This window comes from Vanellus vanellus (genome assembly GCF_965231255.1).
Source record: "Vanellus vanellus genome assembly, chromosome: 6".
NCBI lineage: Eukaryota > Metazoa > Chordata > Aves > Charadriiformes > Charadriidae > Vanellus > Vanellus vanellus.
The window spans coordinates 43,725,750-43,752,333 of record NC_138911.1 but is presented as its reverse complement, the minus strand read 5'-3'; the positions used below and the strand labels follow the sequence as shown (position 1 = coordinate 43,752,333).

General features: G+C 37.7%; 1 protein-coding gene across 2 annotated transcripts; it reads right to left on the bottom strand.

Annotated features, from left to right (window-relative positions):
- Window positions 1–1,442: 1,442 nt before the first annotated feature.
- On the bottom strand, window positions 1,443–26,492 carry BRMS1L (BRMS1 like transcriptional repressor). 2 transcript variants are annotated; one of them, XM_082485359.1, is made up of 10 exons: window positions 26,318–26,492; window positions 19,067–19,157; window positions 15,303–15,430; window positions 12,516–12,595; window positions 9,913–10,009; window positions 9,425–9,508; window positions 7,231–7,295; window positions 5,740–5,779; window positions 4,742–4,868; window positions 1,443–3,026 (listed from the first exon to the last, which is right to left on the bottom strand). In XM_082485359.1, the coding sequence occupies exons 1-10, from the start codon at window positions 26,451–26,453 to the stop codon at window positions 2,903–2,905; spliced, it is 972 nt and encodes a 323-aa protein (XP_082341485.1). In that variant the 5' UTR covers window positions 26,454–26,492; the 3' UTR covers window positions 1,443–2,902. The 2 variants fall into 2 exon arrangements, with proteins under 2 accessions (XP_082341485.1, XP_082341486.1); XM_082485360.1 differs by lacking the exon at window positions 1,443–3,026 and adding an exon at window positions 3,675–3,891.
- Between the last annotated feature and the right edge of the window lie 92 nt (window positions 26,493–26,584).

Here is a 26,584-nt window from a genome sequence, read left to right as displayed (position 1 = left end):
CATCACTTGCCACTTGATGGGGGTGGTGAGCTAGTTATGCAGCCCTTGGCTTCCAAATATAAAAAAAGATGCTCCATGGACTATAAATAGCAATTTTTTGTAGTTTTAAAATAAACACAGTGCAATAAAGTGCCAAAATCCAAGTGTATTTGGAAAGTTTAAGAGCTGCTTCTTACAAGATACCTAAGCTAAATTCCACATGATACTTACGCATTAAACGTTGCCAGGTTAAATCAATTGCATTTCAACTAAATATACCAGCTACTTCATCATGGGAAAGATGAACAGATCAGCTTGCTCTGTGTGATTGGCAAAAAAAACCAAACTGCATCTCCTCTGTACCGTAACTATTGATATAGAAGCCTGAAACATAACTATTGATATAGAAGGGTTTTTTTCCCATATGTGTACATCAAGTTGTTTGTCACTCAATCCCTGTTACTCTTCATTTACTTCCCTTTTCACATATCGCATCTCAAGGAATAAATGATATACCCAACATCTTTTTCCTTTCAGCACTTTACAGATCTTAATCCTATTTGCAGGTTAAAATAAAGCTACCAAGGCTTGAAAAGCTTTACTGCAGCAGTATAAAGGATAAAACACACGGACAACAGGCTAAAAATGTCTGTACTTCAAAGGACTCAAATCTGTTGAGGACACCTCTTACATTTTATGATGGAGTGAGAAAACCGTTAACTATTCAAATATTAAAAAGATATATAGCATGTACCAAGTGTGACTTGTCTAGGCATGAAACAATTAACCAATTATAAAAAAACCACCAACCTCATACCTTTCCAATTGCATACACAGAAGTGATTACATGCAAAAAGGAAAGTCATAGCTCAGTTTCTTGGACTTCTCGTAACGGAAAAGATAGATCCCAGTTGTTTGATCACTAACCCATACTGCTACGCTTATCACCTGTCATGTTGATATGAATGTTCATATAATGTGTATTCTGAGTAAAGAAGCCACCCTTACTAAGCGTCAGTCCAAACTGCAGGGCTGTACAAAGCAAAGTTCTGCACCGAAGGAGATCAGATTAGAAACGGCTTTAGAAATAATAAATTGCAGATAGAGAGGTGCAGAATATAGGAGAGGAAAAAGGAAAGGGGTGAACCACAGAAACATGCATGCCCAGCATGCCCTAATACAAATGATTTCAAGCACATCAATAGCTAAGAGGTTCTTATCAGTGCTTACATTTGATTTATAAACAGCGCAGAATAAAACAGTAAAGAAAATTGTAAAAACAAATGAACAAAATCTATACATACAAACACTCAAAATTCAAACAAAAAAGTGCAAGTCAAACATCTTTAAAAAGATTTAGGCCTTCTGAAAACTTAAATAGGTTTCCCCTTAGCATTTGGTAGGTCAGCGATTCCAACAAGACTAGAAAACCGAAGAGCAAAACAACATAAAAGATGTCCACTACCACAGATCATTTATTTATATACTAAGTTAAAAAATACGAATATTTTATTACAAAAAGTTTATCAAACAACTGTATACATACAGTTCATATTGTTAAAAGCCAACGTGATACTTGTTGATACTTTATGTACATTTGATTAATAATGTCATACAACTGTAGAAAAGCATCACTCAGCAGAAACTGATTTGGCATTTGGAAAGTAGTTACCACCCTGCACTAAAGAGACAATTAATATAGGAATAAAACATTTATATGTTACAATAAAAATACTTATTTGCTGTGATCATTTAAAGCAAATGGATGCTTTCTTTCTCCAAGAAGAATCATCATAAATGGAGATTAAAGTGCACATAACCAACTCATTAATAATTCTTCAGCAATCCCATCTATCATTCTAGATGTTCCAAGCACATCACAGTAACATCAAGGATTTAGGACTTTTCGCCATGGCCTAAACAGTAAGATTTAAGAGAAATTCGGCTTTCTAAGCTGCATGAAATAATTCTGGTGTACAGTAAGATGAAGTAGGGTACAGAAATTTGGAAAACAGTGTTTGGTGAAAGAGTCGGTATAAGTTTTCCCACATATATGGTTTCTGGGGAAATACTTTCCATTTAAAATAAAAATTCATAGTATTTCATACAACTGTGGACCAAGCAAGCAGAGCATGCAGCAGTATTTACACAACCATCCCAGCAGTGGTTCTTTGTGGGCTACATGTAACACAGGTTGGAGCAACACTGTCTACTTTATGCATAAATTTTCCTGGCAATCTGGGGAAGAAGAAGAAGAAACAATCACCAACAATTTGTTTACTATAGAATAGGGTCCTAAACTAGAAAAGTGCTCCTCAAAAAATGTAGCTTTGTCTCATCACAAGCAATATAGTAAACCTTACAAAATATAACACAGTCAGTACTAGCAGAGCTGTTGAGGGCAATAATTTTAATAAATCGGTCCACTTTGGATAAAAGAATGCTTATGCATGTTACAATCTATTCAAAAGCAACAGCTGAACAGGCTAAATTTACATCCACTAGAGAAGCATGACATGTTCACTGAAAACAAAGTGAGTTGCTTGTAATTATGGTTATTTATCATTTTTATCACACCAACTGGTCACCAATGGAAGAAAAAAAAAAAAAATCTCGTTTTTTCCCCTATTTTTTTTTCTTTTTTCATTTTACAAATATGAGACGTTCTGAGCCATTATACTTGAAGAGCATACTTCATATCTTAGGCACTGGACCCAATTTGGAGGTAAAGTGTCTGTCAACATGATTTAACATCCTCAGGTTTCTGAAGGCCATCCATATGAAGTTCACATACAGCACTACAAATACACATCAGATACTGCTGTAAATTTATAAGGAATACAAAACACTATTAAATACAACTTTCACCCCATGGCACATCAAGCATGGCAATACCACTTGTTTCATATCTGGTTAGCAACGGTCAGTTGTGGTTATGCTTTATTGAGTATTTTCCTTTCTGTAGCTGAGAAATATACAGCTTGGACTTGCTTCCATCCGGTCTTTTAAACCAAACTTCATCATGGTTAATTGTTGTAATTATGGCACTACAGAAAATGAGGGGAAAAAGGGTCAGGGGAAGAAAAACAAGGTGAATTTAGAAACCTTATAAGCTAATAAATAACCTCAAAACTGCAGCTGTATTTCTGTACAGTAAATCAAAATATGCATTAGTTGTAAATGCTAGGCCCAAAAGATACTGGCTCCATTGTAAGAATAGTTTTAACAGAATTATTTGGTAACTGCATGTGTCTTTAGTGAAGGTAGTTAATTTTTCAGCTGTCTCCTATGAGAAAACTCTCAACACGTACAAATACTTTAATTGTTTAAAAGGACAACAGTCACCCATAGAAAACACAACAATAGACTGCCCATGGTAAAAAACAGATCCGTTGGAAAGTATACCCAGAAATTACTTCGAATACAAAGTATTTGGAATAAAAAAATTAAACAGATTGAAGCCCAAGATTTAAAGCAAAAAAAGTATTCAACTGTTAGTCACTACACCAAGACCATAACAAATAAAGTCAAAGTCTGATTTACTGAATCATTCTTATATGAACGATGCTTTTATGCTCCTTGTGGTAAACCTTAATACAAATAGTGACAGAACTCCCCCCCCCCCCCCAAGCCCCCTAGAAAAAAAAAAATAAAATCAAGTATAATTGTTGACAGAAAAAGTCTCAAAACCAGAGATTAAAACAGTTAATGGAAGAAATATCTATCATCACATACTGACTGTGACAAAACTCCCTCCAGGAAACTCTTCAGCCTTAAAAGTTGCTGAAATCTTGAAAGGCTGGGAAAGTTCCACTGTACGCTTGCCCTGTTAAGCATCAGCTTTTGGCTGTTGTCAGACACTGGATACTAAGATCTTTTTTTGGCCCAGTACAACTGCTCCGTTCTGCAAAACTAATTCAAAATTTTTTAAATTTCAGAAAGAACATATAGTTTACTAAAATATCTTCCTGTTTCAGCCCTGAACAAACACCAAAATCACCAAAATCTGTTCCCCTTCATACACAGGGAAGAAAGAAATAGCTAGTTTTACAGTAAACTACTACTATATGAAGTTAAAGTTAATTTTCCTGGGTAGCTCTGCATATTTAATCAACATGGCTCTTAGATTGATTTGCCCCATTCAGTAAAAGGTAGGGGATACATTTAATATTAACTGTTGTTTTAAATATATCCACCTTTTAAAATTGACAAAAATTATACATATACAGAAAATACATTCAGATATCTTAAACATTCAACTGAATTTTCACTGTCATATATAGACCGTTTCCAGGTAGAAATTTTGTTAAGAGAAGGAAAAGCTGTTAAAAAAAGTTCCAACTCTTTTCTTTCAGAGCACTAATCAATTGAAAACAAAGCTTATCTTTAATGGTATAAAGTGCTTTTCCATAATTAAGTATTTTTGGGTGGGCCAACAGATCAAATTCTCAAAGCAGCAAAATCCCAAGATACTAAACAAAACTTACTCAAAGGCTATTCAAAAACCACTAAGAACTTAAACTGTTAGTCAGATCCTAACTTGACAAACATCTCACTACCTTCAGCGAAGTCCAACCTTTACTAGAGTCTCTCAGAAGTCCAGCACTTGACCTTCTTTGACAATGCCTGTCTTCCAAGGTGAACTAATGTATGTTACTGCGGTGGCAGTATTTCCAAACAAGGCTTATTCTTCAATGCCAGCATCCTATCTATTGCTTAACATGAAGCTACAGAGCTACATAAACTTTATCATAATCTTTACCTTGTAGGACATTCATCTTTCTTATCAATGCATATCGTCTGTCCACGTCCATACCACTCTCCATCATAATAGAGTCTTCCTTCTTCAGATCTAGCACTATGTAGATGCTTTTCTAATTTGACAGGTGCTAAAATTATCAATAAAAGTAATTTAATATTGGCTTGGCAGAAGTCAGATGTTTAAATACACTTTCATCAATTATTTACATAGAAAATGCATTTTTTCCATTATCAGAAGTAGCCCCTCTCTTAATAATTGCAAGAACGCAAGAAAATTGGAAGCAAGATACCTTCTTATTTCCAGTCAGATAAATTAGAAGTTAGATTTCCAGTTTTAGACAGAAGTTCTCTTCCCCACAACCTTCATATCTGTGATATGAATTTTCCACAAATGGGGCAATGCAATATAGAGAAGACTTCAAATGGCAGAACCTGAAACCTCTTCATCAGCACATTACCACAACATGCACGTAGTAATCCATCACTAAAGAAATACACTGCTTGCCTCCTCTCCCTTTTCTTCCTTACTCAACAACTCCAAGTATTTGATTTTACCCAGCATTAACGTGCTTCTCACCTCAGTGCCAAATATCAGTTAACACTCCTTTCCCACAGCTCTACTTTTTCAGAGTTGTAGCTTGCAGCAAACGTCAGCATCCTTTAGGATACACCCCTAAGGTCCAGACGCTCTCAGTTTCCTGCCTCTTCTTGTGTAAACACTGGCATAGCTTGCTAATATTAATTGGCATCAGCCACTTTTAGAAGTCTAAATTTTTGTTGATAGTTTTCTAGAATTTAGGTCTCAACACAATCATCGGCAATCGAGCTACAAGCATCAGCATTTGAGAGAGGTGAAAGACAAAAGCCACACCTTCCCGCTACCTCGCCCCATCCTCCATCAGTGTACCAGGGCTAAAATAAATATGATCTGCCTAGATGAAGTCTGCATCATTGCACACAGCAAGTTCCCTCTTGTGAAACCAGACAATGTTTACTTACGTTCTGGCTTTACTCTGTGTGGCCCCAGGGTCGCCATTGCCTTGAAACACAAACCAAAATGAAGTTAGACAGCAAGCATAGTCTTGATACTTGCTTTTACATGCAAAAACCACAATCAGAACAAATCTAAAATAGAGTGTTCAACAGTGACACAGTAACTAAATAAAACAGCATTTTGAGGGTGAAAAAAAAAAAAAAATCACCTTCTTTAGTAAGTTTTGATTTCAAATAACTCAAGAGGTTTTCTAAATTAAACCCTCAAAATTGCTGTTATGTAATTGTCAGGAAAATACAAAATGACATCAATTTATTCTGAATATGCTATATGAACAACCTACTCTTTTGATTTATACTCATAAGCACACAAATTTTCTCTCATGCAAACACATCGTATTAAAGTACATTTAAAAAAAAAGTCTACGAGTTTTTTGGGGTTGGTTGGTTGCTTTCTGTTTGGGTTTGGGGTTTTTTTTTTTGTTTGTTTGTTTTTTTTTTTTTTTAATAATTTCCAGAAAAGACAAAATCCCCTGTAGATTCTGGGTTTGTTGCTATTGCTTACAATCATGTTACACCACGGGAAAGAAACTGAGGGAAAGCTATTTTGTGCTGTTCCTCTGACTCGATAGGAAGAGAAAACTCGGACAAGTTTTCCCATAGGCATCACATTTTACTCCTCTTTTAGGAAATATGTACCAATATAAAACAGGATGGAAACTGACTCAAAGCTTTTTCCCCACCAAGTTTTTGAATTCACATAAGTCATTATAAGTCATTTGCTATTCCATAAGCTGGGAAGCACTAGGGTACTAGGGGAAATTTTCTGAACTGCAGGTGCAAGGCAAGGATAGCGGTTCATTACAGCAAGTTGCTTTAACAACCTGACAAAGACCTGAAAAAGGCATTCTGCACTTAAAAGCTGGATTTATTTTTTCAAATACATCAATTGGTCAAACAAATTTATCTTCCTGATAAATTCCCGATTCTCTTATAACCTGGGAAAAAACACAGTGTTTCACTTTATACAAAAAATAAGGTTTAAGAAGAGGTCAAAGCATAGAAATCTTCATAAAATAAACTATTTACTATGTGAAAACATACCATATGATATATACTTTAAAAAAAACCCTTAAAACAAAATCCTATCAAACTATCCTATCATAGATTCTACCCAATTATGCTAGACTATGAGAAAGTAGATCCTCTTGACATAGGCTTTAGGTTCACTTTATCATGGAAAACTAGGGATTACTCATTTTAGAAATAACCTCTTCCACCACTTCATTGGATTCCTTTGTATGATTTGGGTAGAATCAGAAAAAGCAGCAATAACATAACTTGAACTGGAAGGATTAGCTGACTACTGAAGAAATAAAAATCTATTTAGAGTTTTGATCACGTAAGAAACACACTTACGTATTTTAAAAAGTCAAAAGGACTGGACAAGAACCCAAACAAAACCCACAGCCACTGGCATTCATCCTTTCATCTTACCTTCCTTATTGTTGTCCAGTCTTCAAGTATATCAAGGTCTTGTAACATATAAACTATATAGGGGCGTGGAAAAGTTAGGGAAAACTCTTCTCAACAGCAATAATAAAAATATTCTAATGTTTGTAGAAACATATTAATAGCTGTGTTCTGCCAATCTTTCACACAAAGAATATCTATGTGAAGTGAAAGCTCAGCAAAAGTAAATGCATCTTTGAATTATGCAACCTAGAAGTACACGTTAAAAAATATTAAGAGTTAAGCCATAGTATGCAGCTATTCAGAGACTACTGGAGTTCAACACGAGGATAAAATAAGCAATTGTGATACAACCCTAACACGTCCAAAAATCATTCTATTAGCAATACTACAAATTACAATTAAAATTCACTGTAATGTCAATATACCGCTGCAAATCACCATCTAAACTAGTATCAGCTTTAATAAAATCATTATTTTTACACTATTCTGCATCATATTTCTTTGAGATAAGTGTAGACAGCACCACATCTCAGAGTATCAAATATCCAAAAAACAGGGATTAGAAAGGGAAAGCCCCTTCCTTGAACTATCAACTGTAAAGTAAAAATTGCGTATTAGAACAATGCGTGAACTTCAAAACAAAACTCTATATAGCACAGCTATTTCATTAGAAGTCTTCAGTTTAACTTTTTAGTTTTTAAAAACTAAATCTCCTAAAATGCCGTATGAGACCTTTAACTTACATTCCATTTGAAATTTTACGAATCTTTAGCCATTTTCAAATTTATTTTCCTCTAAATAGCAAAGAATTACAAATCAAAAGCCATGTAAAATTTCTAGCTATTTGCTTTACACAGATCTGTACAAACTGACAAGTTTAGAACTATTTTAAAATCATAAGCAAAAAGAGCAAATTAATTTACTTCACAACTGAAAGGATTTTCAGCCCTATGAATTGCCTTAAATTGCTGGGGTTTTACACCTAATACTATGTTAATATCTTCTGTTGGGAATGTATTCTAAAATGGCAAGGTAGCTTATAATTCACAGAAACTGACGCTATTTATATGGACATCCTGAAGACAAGGATGACTCATAGGTTAAGAAAATACACTTTCACACAACCTGCCACTGAAATTGCTAAAAGGAGTTAAGAAACTAATGAAGCCACTAGCACCTGCATTGATTAATACCACTTGGCTTTTAAGCACCAGTTAAAAAAACACCTTTACTAAACTGAATTCATGACACATCCTACTAGAAGAACAGTCATTATTAGAACAAATCATCCATCTGGGATGTGTTCCAGTAAATCAACCACCCTGAAGGAGGGTGTCCCAATGATGACATTTGTTTCAAAAACTTCTTCCTTCCCACCTTCTCTTCATATTACAAAACCTTGCAAAAGTAGCAGGATTTTTTTCAGCAGCTTAGCAATAAAAGATGGCCTTTGTACCATATAATGTCAATATTTAGAAGTTGGACTCTTTTAGGTAGTATCCATGATTCTGGCAACTTCTAAGCCATCACATCTCTATCCTATAAAAGAGTTAGGCTGCAGGTAGGGCTAAAGAGAACATTTGGTTTGCAAAGGCATCTCCTCTCTCTGGAGAAAGAGGATACCGCCTCTTAAGTGTTATACCTTAAAAAGTTTCAACTGCACTGCATGCTTGTCAACAGCTATGAAGAAGTTATCGATGCAAAATTCTTAAATATTAGACTCACTCTACAGGAACTCCAAACCCACAAACACACCACCACCCCAAACCGCCTCAATTCTTGGAATTTTAAACTTTTCATCACAGAGGATTCTAAAGTTTATGGAATTGTAAGAAGTAATAAATTGAGGTAAAGATGTTCAAGCATGAGAAGCAAATTTATACAGGAGTTATACAAGTCCAGTTATACTTTGCAAACATAATGCCTAACTTTTTTCTGCTTTTGCCTGTGGCTCTGTTTTTTGAAGAGTTAGAAAAATCGATTTTTAGAAATATTCTCTTTATGAAACTAGTATTTAGATAAGAGAATATTAATTTCAGTTTTCATAATGGGATATGTCAACATGGTTTCTCTAATCTGAATTAGAATAACATCTACCAAGCAAAAATCAATTTTGAGAACGCATTATCATTTCAACTTCTTATTAATGACATATGTAATAAGACAGAACTAGTGAACACTACTAGAAAGAACAATGATTTCAGTAAAAGGATATCTGATACAACAACAGGTTTTTTCTTATCTGGACTAAATGGATCCTTCCTTTTCTTCCTGGACTGTAGCTCATCATTCCATAATTCTGAAAAGACATAAGAACATGCTATGAATCACAAACTTTTACACATCTAGCACTCTTTACAGCAGAAACCATTGTCCAAGAATGAAAAACAACACATTTTCTGGTGAGATGCTGCTTCTGAACAGAATGAAGGCATTACATGATTATGTAGTCATAGATTAATACTCTCAAAACACACAAGAGATGCTGACAATTACTAAACCAAAGCTTGTCTTAAGCTAAAATTCAGCCCCCCTACTCAAAGTCTACAGCTGAATAGCATTCTACTGGATAACCTGAAACTCACCAGACATACTATGTGTACAGTCGACTCATCAATAGCTACCAGAAGATGACAAAAAAAACAAACAAAAAACTAGAAAAAATACCCAAAAGAACCCCAACAACTTTGAATTTCCATCCACCTGAGGTAATGTCAATGCTATGCCTGTCTTCTTCAAGTCTTCTAATCTTCTCTTCTAGTTCACTTTGTACAGTGTCATACAACAGAAGCTTTTCACTCTAAAAAAGGCAAGAAATTACATTTTTACATGACTAAGTTCTATCACTTGAATACACATGAAAACAATTTAACGCCCCAGCAGAAGAAAGGTAAGAGTAGCTTTAGGTGAAAATTTTTCAGAAGCCATAAAGCATATGTCATTTCTCTCTATCCACTTTTTTAGCACGAGATTGTAGCTCCTGAAAGACAGCACGCTCACTTGGCATAAGTGTAAATATGGTTATCAAATATCAGTACCAGGAATTACTAAGTATATAAAAGCATGCAGCTAGATCTTCCAAATAACTATTCATATTTTGACAAAAATGCAGTATTTTCCTTCTGGATCGCAAAGACTCATTCACAATGAATAACTAAAGTAGTGATCTTTATGCCATTTTTCATTACACATCAGAAGATCTAATGTTTTCATGGAAAGCTTTTTATTAAGTTGCCTCCAATATTAATAAACCTGCAGTAATTTCTAGAGAATTATCATCTAATACCACACAATTTATAATTGTCTATTTTCATAGATCTGAAAAACGTTTCCCACAGAAGTAAGGATTTATTGAGCACACAAAATAATCTAGATAGTTGTGAAAGCAAAATTGTCTACCTTAAAGCTGTGAGAAACACTTTAAAAGCATTGCTTTAGAAAAGTTAGCTAGTTTGTCCTCTTAAAAGGCAACTTCTGATTCAAATAGATTAACATAATACCTTCAATAGTAGGTATATCATTAGCACTTTTTACATGCAAAGGCAACCAAAAAACACACTCTGATGTGAACTTCCTGCAGCATTTTGCGTAGTCTTCACTCTCTTCCCTCTCTAAGCATTTCAGAACGAGAAAATCAACTTTGTAGTAAACTGCTTGCACGTTTCTTAAAACGCAAGTAGGAAACACAGCTGACTGTTACATTTTAAAGTTTTTTCACCGAGCAACACCTTTAACAACTCTGGTAAACAGACAACTTGAGCCTACTGAAAAAACAGCTCAAGCAGCACAAGTCACTGCATCTAGCTATTTGCTACCGTGTCTCTGCCAGAAGCTGCAGACCCGAGAGCCAAGTCGGCAGACATCTGCACTTCCACTGCTCCTGCCCATAGCACAGCATACTAACAGAAGCTCACTTTTACCAATGCTCAAGTTAGCGTGCCGGAGTGAAGCAAAACAGTTGGAGAATATACAAAACCAAAGAACCCTGTTCTACTAAATGACTGTCATGTTTACCATTCCATTCAAGTTCCAAACAAAGTATTTAAATTCCAAAGACCTCCTTTCATATATTTTTCAATCCCTTGTTATAAAAAAACATTTCCCGTGGAACTGAAAAGGTGGAAGCCTCTTACATATACCTGAAATGCCAAATGAGTGTTATCTGTTCTGAGACCATTTTAAAATTCCATTTTAAAATGAAATAGTGTTGGTGTTTAGACATCTGTTTTGCTTCAAGCACTTGGTAACAAATAAGGTGTGAAAAGCTGTTAAAGGCAGAGGCATGCTTGCTGAATGGTTATTTTCCAGTGGAATAGAGATTCTACAAGTAGCACTGCTGACTTTAAAGAGCTTTTCCCCCAAGAGATCCCTATTGGATGAGGAATATTTGAATTCTGAAGGTTTCACAGCAGAAACATAATAGCAAAACAAGGGACAAGAACCACCGTAAATATATAGCCAAAGCAAATCATTCAATCATGGATGAGAAACCCTTCAAGTCTTACAGGATTCTGTCCAACCTCAGGAGTATTCACAGGAGAGAAGGCAGTCAGTAATGAGTAGCCCTTCATTACACCTTCTTCTTTCCCAAGGCATCAAGAAAATAGAATTTATTTTTTTTTAAGTATGCATGTACATTCTTGCTTTACGGGTATAGTAGGAGTTACAGACTTCAGGAATACGGTGAACCACTCAGAAGAAAACACCTTTAAGTAACAGGGGGCTAAGGAGTATTATGATGCAAACCTCAGGATCTAAGCAGATACATTACAGCACTGGACATACATGTACTTGAGTATTTGTACTACGGTATCCAGTATTTATTTAGATGCTTAAACAGGAATGTTTGTGTTCAAGGAGAGAAATACGTTTTTCCTGTAACTGCTCTTGAAATGACAACTCTATCACTAGCTGTCCAAGGCATCTTAAAAACACATTATTATTGTTGTTGTCATCGTTAAAATGTAAGGTGCTTTTTGCTAAAATTATGTCAGATATTTTAGATACTGTTCTTGGTAATATTTTTAAAACAAAGGTAAAAAAAAAAAAACATGTGGGAATCTATTAATAAGAAACTGTTAATGAAAAAAAAGAAACTTTAGCTATACTTACATGCAAAGCCAAACTAATATAAAGCTAATTTTTATACACTTTGAATAACCTCTTTCATAGACTTAAATACCACAAGGCAATTGCATTCAAATGGCAAATAAGAGCAATAATAAAAACATGCACTGAACTTGGAAAGCATGACACACAGTAAAATTAGATGAAATTAGCTATTGATGTAAAATAGCAGGCACAACCTCACAGTGCTGTCGAGAGGCTTGAATTTCACATTCATACTTGTTCTTCACAGATTCCAGACAAAGCTCTCTATAGATACCTGTAATCAGACAAATTACAGCAATATTACTTTCTTTAGCTAATCTCCGATTTCAGAATTCTCTTTTAAGACTGCCTGCAAGTCCCAAAACATGTACATACTGGAAAATACGGATATATTATATTAGGCACTTACAGTGGCTGGCTGCTTTACAGAGTAAAAATAAGAACAAGTAATCCCTTAATTCTGAAGATCTGAGGAAAAATAAATGCAATTTTAACTTTTTCCCCTACCAGTTAACAAATTACACTAGCAGTCAGGCTAACTTTACAAAATAGGTTTATTTCACATTTCTGATCAAATTATCCTGGATATCCTCAGTTTTCAAATCCATCAAGTACTAAATGGCCTCTCCTATTTTCTAATTAGAGTTTTAAATAATGTTTTGTGATTTTTAAGTAGCTAGAAAACTGAATGAAAGAACAAGCCTTCACAAATTAATATTTGGAATAAGGCTTACTTTATAATGCATGACTTTAATAAATCACATCAATTAAGACGACTCTGTTCCAGTCTTAGAAATAGCCACTTTGCAATACACAGGATACTGCTTCTGAGTATCAGGAGCATTTCTTATACATTTCTGAAAACGTATCTACTAAGCAGACAGCTGAAAAAATCTGAAAGGTATCTGAAATGTAGTATCTGGCAAGTACAGATATAACTTGATTTAATATACTCAATGCATTCAACACAAAATACTTAAATTGTTCCAGGTTACCATCTTGAGGAATTAAGTTTGCACACACGCTGGTGCTGTCTAGCAACTGAAGAACTCCCCAAACCAACTTCCCTTACAATTCAGTTGACTATAAATGAATACAGTACAAGAGGAATAATACTGTTACCGGCAATTCCTCTGAAAAGCAATCCACAAGTATAATGTCAATCATCTTTCTGCTATGAAGTCACTTTTGATCTAGAATTCAAAATGTTCTTTTCTTACATCAGTATGTTATGCTGGCTTTTTTTTTTTTTTTAAATAAAAATATTTATGGCTAACTGGCATATCTAGGTCTACCAATTTATAATCACTGCTCATTTGCCTGAAATCGAGCAGTATAGGTATGAATACTTCTAGAAGAAACAGTTGTATTCCTGACTTGCTGAAATAGTCAAGATCCACATTTTGTGTGAACACTGCTCAGTGCCTTAGAGAACAGAGCAACACAATTTTATTTTTCTACCACAGATACAAACATATCCATAGTTTAGCTAAACACAGTTTAGCTTTTTTTTTTTCCCCGACTGCTTCCTCCCCTATCTCACATAGATGTAGGTCCCTAATGGTGACCTGCTGGAGCTCAAGTCCTGCTACTGCCCACTTCGGTCAAGGCTCTCAAATAGTAAGAGCAAATAAGCCTGTTCTGCAGTTTTGTGCTTTCTCTGGAATAATTTTATCAGTCTCACTGAGTTGAGGACAAAAGGAAAAACAAACCAAATCCTGATTTCTAGACTCAACTTCAAGAAAACTTTGTAGTTTTTACCCTGGGCTCTTTTTACATTGGAACACGTATCTTCGGTGCTGCTGAAGACAAATCATGAGAATAAATATTCTGCCTATCCATACCCACCTACATGAAAGCACTGACAGACAGCCAAAAATAAAACTGAAAATCAAAAGTCTGGATGAAGGTTGCTTTTATATCAAACCTTCTGCGATGCCCAATTGTACTACTTAGGACTAGTCAAGTAAATTTGGGTTAAGATCTCAAAGCACAGAAGGTCTGGGTCACCAGCTGAAGAAAAGCATTATGGAGAACACCAGGAGGGAGAGAAATGCAATAGACAAAAAGATTTCAAATTCTCCTCATAGACTGAAGTCAAAAGTACCAATGAAGACATACTGAGTCAAACTGAAGTAGCGCTAATATTATGAAAAGCATAAGCAGGCTTGCCATCTTCCAGTTTGCCTGCATCATGCTTCTGCTAAATTTCTTAGAAAAGATACCGGCATAGCTTCTCTGGCGAGATAGATCATGACTGTCTGACTTTTGGCTCTCTGACAGCCTGTGTTAGGTAACCCTTAGACAGCTGAATCACTCCTAAAGGAGTCAAGCTATACCATGAAAAGAATTCACAGTAGGGAAGAACAGAACTTTATCTTCCTATAATACCACAGTTCCATATGACTATATGGTTGTATCCCAGAAGAAGATAAAAGTTCTTGCCTCCTGCTTCTATGAGCATAAAAGCCTCTGTTTTAATAATTAAAATGCAGCTTAGATAAATGCTGCTAAGGAGAAGAGTTTTCCTCCTTCCCCAGATGGAACAGGAGGATGGGAGCAGAGGAGTAGAAGAGACACAGACTCGAAGAGCAAGAAAAACATGATCATCTCAAGCGATCTGGCAAGCACTTCATAAGATAGCACCTACATATCGCTTCATTTCAACAGTGACCAGTGTGCAGGCTGGATCCCAAATCTTCTGACTAATAAAAAATTGTTACTGCTTTTAATTTTGTGCTTACTACACAAAGACATTAAATGAAACATAAAAAACCTGTATTCTTATTGTTATGTTATCAGTCAACTTGTGCAAAGAGGTAAACAACCTGTATATTTTTACTTGAAAAATATTTTACAATTAAAACTATGGCACAGTAAAATACACTCCTTTAACAATTCTAAAGAAAAAAGAAGATTGACCTTAAAATGCATAACAAGTTTATACTGTTGAATCAGCAATACTCATTTTACATGCCTACCTGCCACCTTGGTTCGGATTTGCATATTTTCTTGTAAAGCTGCCAATGGTTCTAAATATTCAGGTGCTTTTCCAGCTATGACCTCTTGTAGTTTTGCATCCACTTGGCTTAATCTTTCTTTGTAAAGTCTGAAAATAATATACATTAATAAAAATATGTATTTTATTTAAAATCAAACACAAGTTCAAAGAAATATTTTTAAAAGAACTATTCTGCATCTCTTTGTTATAGAACAGCCACTGAAGCAAAGTTAAGATCTGTTATAATTCAAATTTTCCAATACATATTTTCTTTTTGAACAATAGTCCTCGTGTCTATTAAGCCTTTTTTGGAAAACACAAGCAGACAATCATAAGTGAGAAGTGTAGAAAGTAAAGATAAAATTAAATGTATCTCCACCTCTAAGAAAGAAGAAAAACTGCATGGCTGTTAATAGGATTTAGATGAAGTAGGAAGTGAATCAACATAGAAGAGGACAGGAAAGGGTGCTACAATAAGTAAGAACAATTTGGCTTACAACATGGGAGAGAAAGATAGATATTTTGCAGCTAGAAACACCCATTCACTTTCGTGTTCACATACCTGCTCCTACCCTACCATAAACCAAGGAAAAACAGAGGCAGGATCTTATTGAAGCAACACTCATTTCATCTCCTATGAAAATCCACATATTGCATACTATCACAAATATCACAGGATAATTTGTAACTGACATCTTCCACTTCTGCAAAAAGGAAGTGTATTTGAAATATTTTTATTTTATCTAAAATTCGTTCATTCTATAAAGGCTGACATTTGCTGACAGACAATGAAGAAATCTGCTTGCATTTTGAACAATTTAATATAATATCAATTATAAGTACTTCAATCACAATAAAGCTCTACTCTTTGTGACTGATAACTTAAATATAGTGTTCAGTGGTAGAATCATTGCCCGCAATGCAAGAAGGACATGGAGCCTTCTTGTTGGACCTGGGACCTGTTGGAGGGAGTCAAGAGGAGGGGCCACAAAGATGATCAGAGGGATGGAGCACCTCTCCTATGAAGACAGGCTGAGAGAGTTGGGGTTGTTCAGCCTGGAGAAGAGAAGGCTCTGGGGAGACCTTATGGCGGCCTTCCAGTACCTAAAGGGGGCCTGCAGGAAAGATGAGGAGAGACTCCTTATCAGGGAGTGTAGCAATAAGACAAGGGGTAATGGTTTTAAACTGAAAGAGGGTAGATTTAGATTAGCTATTGGGAAGAAAATCTTTACTCTGAGGGTGGTGAAGCACTGAAGCAGGCTGCCCAGAGAAGCTGTGGATGCCCCATCCCTGGAAGCGTTCAAGGCCAGGTTGGATGGGGCTTTGAGCAACCTGGTCTAGTGGAAGATGTCCCTGCCCAGGGCAGAGGAGCTGGAACTAGATGATCTTTAAGGCCCTTTCCAACTCTAACTATTCTTTGATTCTACGAGTCATCAACATAACCAGTGTTTCCTATTCTCTTTTTTTTACCTTGCACCCCACAATCAAAAGCTGTAAAATTAAGGCAAACATACAAACTCTCTTATGTGTTAAGAACACATCAGATGTTACCTGTTTACACAGATAAACATATCTTTGTTATATCTGTTTACACAGATATAACAGATGTCTTTGGGAGAGGGAATTCTTTACTTGTTCAAAGTGCATAGGTTAAGTAATGAATTAGACAGGAGAAAGTTCATGTACACTGATACAACAACAACAAAAAAAAACCTCCTTGAGAAATTCTTCCTGTTCATCTGCCACCAGCCTCCTCATCATTTTACTTTGATGACAACTCCATAGTTCAAGCATGTGTACTTAACCTAGCAATAGTCAGTGATCACCTCCCTCCTTCTTACCTGCAACCTGTTAGCATATGATACATGCAATCTGTCCTGCAGGCAACTGACATAGCCTGCAGCTGATCAAAACCCAGTTTGTTGGACTGCACGCTTGATAAATATGCTATGCACACAATGGTTAACATGGAGCTACAGCAGAATTATTTGGCCAAAACATAAGCATGGATGCACAGCACACATGACTGGGTGGGTGACCAACATTTGATGTATAATCAATCAACACTGTGTAAGCACCAAGTTTCAGCTACATCAGAGCAAGCAGTTATGGACTGGGTGCTACCAGCACTTGGTACCATGCAGCAATTGATGGACTACAACTGTTTATCCAGTATTTTCAAACAGTGATTTCCCTAAAATGGATAACTGCTATCAACCACTGTAAATCCTACTTATCTTACAGCATCCAATTTCAGCTTTCCTGAAAAGAAAGAGGACGCAGAAATCACTTTGTCATCTCTGCTACTGGTTGTGACTAAAGATCCCATTGTTTAGGCATCTTTTTCTTTTTTCCCAACTTTATTACCTCCCTACTCACGTCTGCTCCTCCCTATAATCCTTCTTCCATCATTCTAATGCTCCTTTCCCGGTACTCCCACCAGCACAGGTCTTCCAACCCCACCTCTCAATTAACCAGTGTCTACACAACGCCTTCCTCCTCATATACCGTAGCCTTGCCACCTCCCGAACACCACTCGCAATCCCTAAACCCTCCCGAAATACTTGTTTCCTACCTCCAAGACCACCCTCCTTCATATTCACTCCTTAAAGATTTGTTTCCACAAACTTATCAGTCATTCAAGCTGTCCAACAGATGGAAGAGCAGGACTGAACTCAAAAGCTGGCAGTTTTCCAAATGCCAACCCAGTCAGTACCAACTGGCTCCAACACTCATCAGTTGGCTCCATTTCCCAGGTTGCTCCATGCTCAGCCCAAAGAAGAACAGCAGGACAAACAGTCTTCTCCAGACACTGAAGCAAGAAATTGCCTGTTAGGCAATTCTTTACAGGGCCTACTAGATAGACCTCACAGTGTCCTGTTAACCAAAGCAAGTTCTGTGTCTCAGTTCTGTAGTAGAAAGAACTATTTCACAATATAAATACACATCTCAAATGTAATGACAACTGACTAGATTTTCAATTAAAATATATGCCCAGGAATAGACAAGGTCTCCTCAAAGTTTCATTTGACGGGTACTTAAGTTAGTTGACAAATTATCACCAATTTAAATTGGAACAGATGAATCCAGCTCATCTAGGCATATACGAAAAAAGCCAACTTAAAATACATACAGAAGACCGGGTCTAATACAAATAAGATTCATTTATAACTGTGGCTATTAATTTCGTCTCTTCTACTTACAAGGTCTTTACTACTGATGTAGATGTTACGGTAAACTAGAGACAGAGGTAACAGTATTTTCACTTTTTTTAGTATTGGTATTTGGTTTGCAATAACCCCAAGAAACTTTAATTGGTACCAACTACAAAAACTGCTCTGATACCCTGTGAAAAAAACCTAATTTCTTACTTAGCAAAGTCAGCTCTTGGGTCTGTCCCACATATATAAAAGGATATGAAAGATCTTGAGTAAATAAATAAATAAACAGAATCACAAATTTCCCTAAAATAACAATTCCTTGGTTCTGCTAGGGATTGTGATGCAATAGACCAGCCCTTCGCAGCAACAATGCTTCAAAATCACTCTTACAGCAAAACATAAAATAAATAAATACATAAAGGTATTCTGGAACAACTGCCTGCAAATACTTTCAGAATTCCCAATCCTCTTTCTTCTCCAAAAGTAGCATCCACATATATGAAAGCCAAGAAACACCAGCTGCACACAATATTCTCACGGAATGGATCCTCAAATGAGGCACTTAAAACATTAAAATACTTACTGATCTTTAAGATCTGTAAATTGCTTTTCAAGATTGGACATTTCATCTAAACACTCCATTCTTCTTCTTTCACAGTCCTCATCATCCATTTCTAAGAATAAAAAGAAAGGTAATTTATTTTGAACAATGTAACAAATAAACTGGGTGGTTTGTTTCCAGCGAATTAGAAGCAAGCTTGAATTTTAGGCATAAATAGATTACCCATTATATTATTATCTTATAGCAGAATATGAGGAAGCACTTGACACATAAACTAGAAAGTAAGAAACTTCGATGTAATTCTAGAAGAAACCCCATAAACAGCAGTTTTTCTTCCTCAAAACAGGAAACAATATCTCTGTAAGACTCGAAGAGGTTAAATTTCATGACTGATAATACAAAGTGTATCTAAGAATGAAACGGAGAAATTAAACATTGTATATCACACCAGATGAAAGGCACCATTAAGCATGAAGAGTTACTAGCCACCACTGAAAATTCAAGTGTATCCTGAGTTAGTATAAGCAAAAGAAATCCTCGGAAAGCAACCAGTTCAATGTTACATTTGTCATAGAAAATTCAAGGGTTTGTTTTATTAATATCCATTAATAAAAAAAAAAAAAGGTAACAGTTTTGAAAACAGTTTTGATCCTGTTCAATCTGGAAAGTTCTTTGAAGCCGAAATATTAATGTAGAAAATATCTGTAGCTCATCTTAACGACCATTTAAAATTACTGGATTTCTAATAAAACATTTCTTAACCTGCAAAGTCTAGAATTTTGCAGAAACTTGGTTTTATATGTTTTTATGCAGCAAGAGTAATTAACATTAAACTCCACAATTTTCGGTTTAATTTATATTCCTGATTTTTTTCATAATTTACCTAGTGAACATAACTGTAAAGTATAATAAATACCCACTTCTTGGCCAAAAATTTTGCCGCTTGCCATAGAGACATCTGATGTTACTAAACATCAGTTGTTACCTCCACTGCCTCTTCTTAGACTAGAAAACAGAAAAAACAAGCTACAAAATTCTTGACTCTTTCCCATCCATCCCCAAAGGAAAAAAAAAAAAAAAAAAAAAGGCTTTGTTAAGCCATATTCAGAAGTCAGAGATGTCCTGAAACTGCTTTATACCAGCAGTATCTCCAGCAATTAGCTCTCTACAGTTACGGTACAACTGACCAATTATCGAGCAGTAGGAGAAGACACGCAGAAGAAGGGATGGCCATGCAGTCAGGAACTGGGTCTGAACTGGTGCAAACAGGCCAGGTGTTTGAGAGGAGGGGCTGCCCTATGGAGGCCTTACCCATCCAAGCAGTTACCCTGTCAAGAAAAATCCTAACTCCTGACAGAAAGGCAAAGTAGGACCCTGAACCAAGCAGAGACAGCCTGGACTCGCTCTTCTAGACCATAAACAACTCTGAGCCTTTTGCTTCTTCCTCACTCACATTCTTCCAGCAGACACGTTTAACAGCTTTATGCTGTCTCCTACACCAACTACAGAAAGCAGCATGCAAGTCTTCATCCTTACTGTTTTGCAAAAGAGTATGGCAATTTGCAAAGGTGATGAGGTGAAAGGAGTAGCTTCAGGGCCAGCATAGCTACTTGGGAAGATCTGATTAACTCACATCTTCCACTCAGACCTCTCAGTGTATGAAGTTTTCTGCACATAGCTTCTTCCTGAAATCATCACAAGCTTTTAAGACTAAAAACTGCACTAGCCCTCCCTGCCTGAATATGAAGACTAGCAGGCAGTGGAGCAGTATTAATCTGTATTACGATGGTATCCACGAGTCCAAATCAAAGACCTACTGCAGTTTGTTACATTACAGTTAGTACAAGTTAAAAAAAAAAAAAAAAAAAAAAAACAAAAAACAAACCACAGCATGTACAAAGTTTTAAAATATGTTATAACCTGAACTATTTGAAAGCAGAGTGAGAAAATTTGAAGACAGAACTTCAAAAAAATACATTGATGCTTAGCACACCGGGGAGGGGAGGGGAAGAGAGTATCAGGCTGTTAAGAGATACTATTTAATTTTAAAATATTGTTCTCAAAATCAAGGCAGATCCTGAATCCCAGAACAAGGCTGAAAATCAGATTAAAGCAAAGTTTCGTTTGGCTGCCCAATGTAATACACAAGCCAAATTTGGCTGAGCAACTTTTAACTTGGCCAGATTTAAGGAATGTGGCAGTCATATTACTCAAAGAGTTGTCTAAAGCATTTATGTGCCATAAAAGTAAAGCCTCTTTAAAATTTGAAGGCACCTCCCCATGAAGGCAGACAGGAACAAGGACTGGGATACTGATAGTTCTCCCACTTTATTCTCAAAGTCAAATACATGTTTCATATGTGTTCAGCTACGCTTTTGGTTCTAAGTACGTTTTAGTAAGGAAACCACTCAGAAGCATTTCCTTAAATTAACAAGGATTTTATTGTTTGTGTATGTTTAGGGACTACAAACCAAAGAAAACAGATTAGAACTGTAACCCTGGCTGAGGATCAGTGCAACACCCACTCTTGGAGGGGAAAGGGGCTGCATCTTACATTTTGAACTTACATTGCAAGGAAACTATAATGCGTTGGTATCTGAGGGCGCAGCTGACTCTCTTGTAGATACTGAAATAACACATAGCTCTCTCCAGTCTCCCCTTAGCTACGTACATGCTCAAAAGTCTTTGACTTTCTGCCTACGATTGTACAATTCATAAAACAATGAAGATTTTCAGAGTCCTGAAATATCTTTAATTCCCCAGTTATGGAACTTCTTCCCCACAGCCTTAAACAACATACAGATGGGGGAATATGCAGTACTGAAAAAGTAAGAGATTTCAGGATCAAATGTCATGGCTTTCCAGTTGAAAATTTACATCACTGGAGGTGGAAGATTCCTCATTTCATATTAAAACAGTTGCTAGTAGGCCCATCCTGTCTCAACACTTCAGATTTCCCATAGACTTTCATACTGCACAAAGTATTTAGGCTATTTTTAAACACTTTCAAAATCAGTCATTCTTCTCCTACTATATTCAAGCAGTTCGACTCAGTAACTAGGGCAGCTTGGTTTAAAGACAAAAAACCTCATAGTACTTAAAATGTAACAGTGCCTAAAATAGCTCTTTTTAATAAGCTGTGGCCTATATTAAGTGCTCTAAAAAATGGCCAAATTATCATCTGGGATGGTGAGCATATCTTGTGGCTTTTGTATTCATCCCTAATATGCTACTCTATATGCTGGTCAATAAAAACCCCTATACAAAATACATAGCGTCAAAAGGAACGGGATAGAAACAGTGCCAGCTCTCAAGGGCAAGTTATGCTTCTTCTAACCACACCTTCTGTATTCTCAGGCATCTACTGGAAAAAAAAAAAAAAGGCAGAATGCAAGTAAAGCAAATGACAAATTTAACAACAACAAAAAAATTCCTTTAAAATCTTTTTTTTCTCATTATTACTAATTTTAATTAAGACTTATTTCTTGTGGTGCTAATCATCTTATGTCTGTAAGAGCAATATGCTTTCATGGAGTACGTTCATATTTGTCAAGACACTAAGACAAGCATGTAATTTTCTTTAATCATCGCTCTTTAAGTGCTCCCTTAAAAGCATTTCTCTGTGGAATGCAATAGAAATTATCTGGAGAACTTCTTGTATTGTGTTAAAGAAACATTCACAGACTACATTCACTTAGAACACAATTCCTCCTTCCTCCCCACTAATCCCAGAAGAAACTAAGACAAGGGCAAGACAACAGAATTATTTGCCTTCCATAAAAATCAACCAAAGTGTCTTTGAGGACATGTAAACTTCAGTTTTCTTTAAAAATATCAATTAGCACAACTACAAACTGAAGCAAAGGCAAGTTTGCTTCAAAGCTAGAACTAACAGAGACAATTCTCTCTTCACTAGAGCCAGTGAGTTGGAGGAGAGAAAGAGTTAAGTCTACATCTGTTATACCAAGCTCCCTTCCTCACACAGAAAATGTCATTTTTTTAGACATACAGATTAGCTAGAGTAAGAGATGAAGAAAGGGCGTTCCCAGATGGCATCTAGCTACAACACAAACTGGAAGGCTAAGATGGGCTAAATAAGTGGTGGTTATTGTTGCACTGCTGCTCCTGGACCTCATCAAGGAGTCCTTCACAACCCTACTCTCACCCACCTACTGCCCAAGAAGCCCGCATATTCCTCCTTTACAGCCTCTCTATTTTCCCCTGAAAGATACAATTTCATATATCAGAACTTCTTGAAAAGCCATCTCTGTGAATTTCTTATCCAAAATACAGTATTCCCTTTTTAGTCCACGTCCAATCCTGATAATAAAAGAATTGAAGCATTCCTTCATAAGTCACATCTGAAAGGAACAGAGCAGGTTGCTGTGCAAACAAGGATATAATCAGACACGCTTTTCCAACTTAAAGCATGATTACCTCCAGCTTCTTGCTCTGGTACCCTCACTCAATTTCACCTTTTTTCCAGCTCAAACACCTGCAGAAATGCTGCCTAGTTTAGGTTTCATCAGATCAGTTTGAGCACATTTTTCTGGCCTTGTTTTTCAATGGAATCACTTTGAGAGAACAGGGTAAGGAAAGGCTGATTAGCCTTCCTCAGTAGCAGATCTGTAATTGTATCAATAAATTCTCCACCTACAACAGCCCAACTGTTTATAAAAGCTGTGCACACATTCAAGTTTCAGTACAGCACAGCTTTGAAGTCAGTCCCATGACTGGTCCGGGTCATCAGGCACCAGGTCAGTTTGTAGCAGTTCTGATGAACACAAACCAAGTTCTTTTGCTATCAAGTTAAACCCAAAGCTTCATTTCAAGTACTTGCCAAATGTGTTCCAACATCCATGGAGAACACATGGGTTTGAAACAATGACTTGTCCTTCAGGCAGCTTCTAATCAAACTTACTCAGTTCAGGCTACATAATCGGAAATAAATCCTAACTACTTTAGAGATGTGGGGGCCTCAGCACTATCGACTCGAACGATTTATTCTCTGTTCTGATTTTGCCAAATCAGTTGCTAATACAGACACAAATAAAATCACTATGTTTATAATAATTTTGCTGACTCTTTCAAGCCCATACCTGGATGCGGTCCACAAGTCACTGATTGAAGAGATCTCCTGTGTAGCACTGCATTAGATAAGTGAAGCAAGATCTTCCCTCAGATGAGGGAACAGCCCAGAACTAAAGAACTGCCTGCTCCAGGAAACTTCCTGTCTAAACCCATGCAAATCCTTAGCCCCAAATTCACAAAAACATGTAGGCGTCCAGTTAGCTGATTGAAGTTGGAGGTGTTTACATATTCTCACAAAACTACAATTTATGACTTCTGCTGCTATTGAGCTGCAGTCTATCTAACCACTGGTTTACTTTGTCCCTGGTGCCTCCCATTTACATATCAGACTCTTCACTGAGACATTTTCACTAGCTACCTTTTTAATGGGTTATTTTTCTGAAACCTTAGCATACAAAGACCCAACAAGCATTGAAGACAGTAGAAGAAAGGGGACAAGAAAGCTCAGTGTACCAGAAAGGGTGGGTAAGGATGAGGGCCAGGACAGTGGCAACCAGCAATTTGATGCAGGTGGGCAGCCATGGAGCAGCAGCCTAACTTGTAAAATGGGGTTCAATCAGCAATACTTGCCAGCTCAAAGGCATGGGGGGATGGGGGAGAAGAAGGGAAAAAAGAAAAAAACAAACCAAAAAAAAAAAAAAACCCACACAAACCCAAAACACAAAGTTCTGTATAAACCATGGGCAGATTACCTGGATTTGTGGATTAACCAAGGCTTCTATTGGGGGATCAACTCTGGTGCAGAGTGAGTATTAACTCAGATCAAGGCCTAAGGGAGCGACTATACTCTCCCCCAGTACAGCAGCCACACGTTCCCTACTTCTTCAGAGTCAGGTCTCATGTCTCTATACCATACCTGTGGGGCTCCAGCACCTTGCCAGCCCATGCACAGCCCAGACAAGGGGAAGCTCCATGAGTCCACATGGAACCACCATAGAAGGGCTTTCCCTGAACTGCATCAGTCAGCGTGAATATAAAAGCCATAGGACTTAACATTCAAGATCTCCCAGACCTTTTAACAACAAAAATGAAGAATTAACTGTACATTGAGGACTTTAAAAAACACAGATAAATCCATCACAAGCCAACATAATAAAAATATAATTTCACAGCTGCCTAATTTGTCTAGTTCACAGCATCCCACTCCTTCCACTTGTGCCAAGCCCAGCACCCATGCCACAGGTCAATGTGCTAGCACAGGCATGGGACAGGATCCCAGCAGACCACTCTAAATCATTTAAGCCGCCAGAAACACAAGTTAGGACCACAGCTAACACCGAACAGAGCTACTGTTTTTCAGCTAGCCCTTCTAGGGACAAAGATCCTGCTTATGGAGCTTACCGGTGATTCCAAAGCAGCAGTGTATGCATCTGATGATCAGTATGTTTCCCAGTAAGTCCCATTTTATAATTTGCCAGTTGTAGTTACAAGGGAAGTTTAAACAGAAGTTTGAACCTTCTTCTAACACAGTGGAAATTGAGCATAGAAAAAGTAACCCTTTTAAAGCTGGATTTCACCTACTAATATAATTTAAAATCTACAGTCCAGAGGAAGCTAGGGAAAAAGGAAGGGACTTTCAACAGAGCAGAGGTTGAAACACTTTGTAAAAAGGCCAACGGTACTGACAGGGCTTCCAAAGCCCCCTCAAAGGCAGGCCTCAAAATGTGCAATTGAAAGTCACGATTTTGCATACGAGGAAACACATACATCTATATGAGTACACACATGTGTGCATGCACACATATGTATGTATGTATGTATGTATGTATGTCAGCCTTTAAGTGCAGACCTCGGCGAGCCCCCCCCCCCGCGGGCCATGCACTCAAGCCCAGCAGGGCACAACCCACAGCACCTACTCGGAGCGGCCCGGCCCGGCCCGGCAAACCCGGGTGCCAGCAGCCGGCTCCGGAGCGGCGCTGCCGTGCCCATGCGCCCCGCCACGTCCCTCCCCCCCGACCGACGGCCCGGAGAGGAGCCGCGGGGCCGGGGCACGGGCTGGGCTGAGCCGGGCCGGAGCGGCGGGGGGCGGGGTCACGGCGGGGGTGGGCACCGGCGGCCACCGGAGCCGGGGGGAGGGGGAGCGGGCGGGACCGGTCTCTCCCCCGGGGCAGCGCACTGGGTGCTGAGGGAACCGCCGCGGCGCCCCCCTCAGAGGTGCTGCCCCGCCGGCGGCCGCGGTACCTGAGCTGTCCCCCTCCTCGGACACGGACGAGCTCTCGGTCTCCTCCTCCTCCGAGCTGCTGCCCTCGTTCTCCCCGTAGTCCACCTCCATCTCATCGTGGTTGTTCTCCTTCTTCTCCCGGGAATGGACCGGCATCGTCCCGGCCGCCGCCGCCGAGCCCTGGGACAGCCCTTCCCGCCGCCGCCGCTCCGCCGCTGCCGCCGGCCACTCCGCCCCGCCCCTCCCCGCCTGCGCAGCCTACCCCGCTCGGCGCCCTCCGTGATCTC

Bases quoted from the DNA above. Each gene is read 5' to 3' on its own strand.
- BRMS1L (XM_082485359.1), bottom strand. From the start codon at position 26,453: ATGCCGGTCCATTCCCGGGAGAAGAAGGAGAACAACCACGATGAGATG. The intron at 12,596-15,302 runs GTAGGCATGTAA...GTCTGATTACAG, and splicing joins AATCCGAACCAAGGTGGCAG to GTATCTATAGAGAGCTTTGT. The intron at 3,027-4,741 runs GTAAAGATTATG...CATTTTCTGTAG, and splicing joins AAAGATGAATGTCCTACAAG to TGCCATAATTACAACAATTA.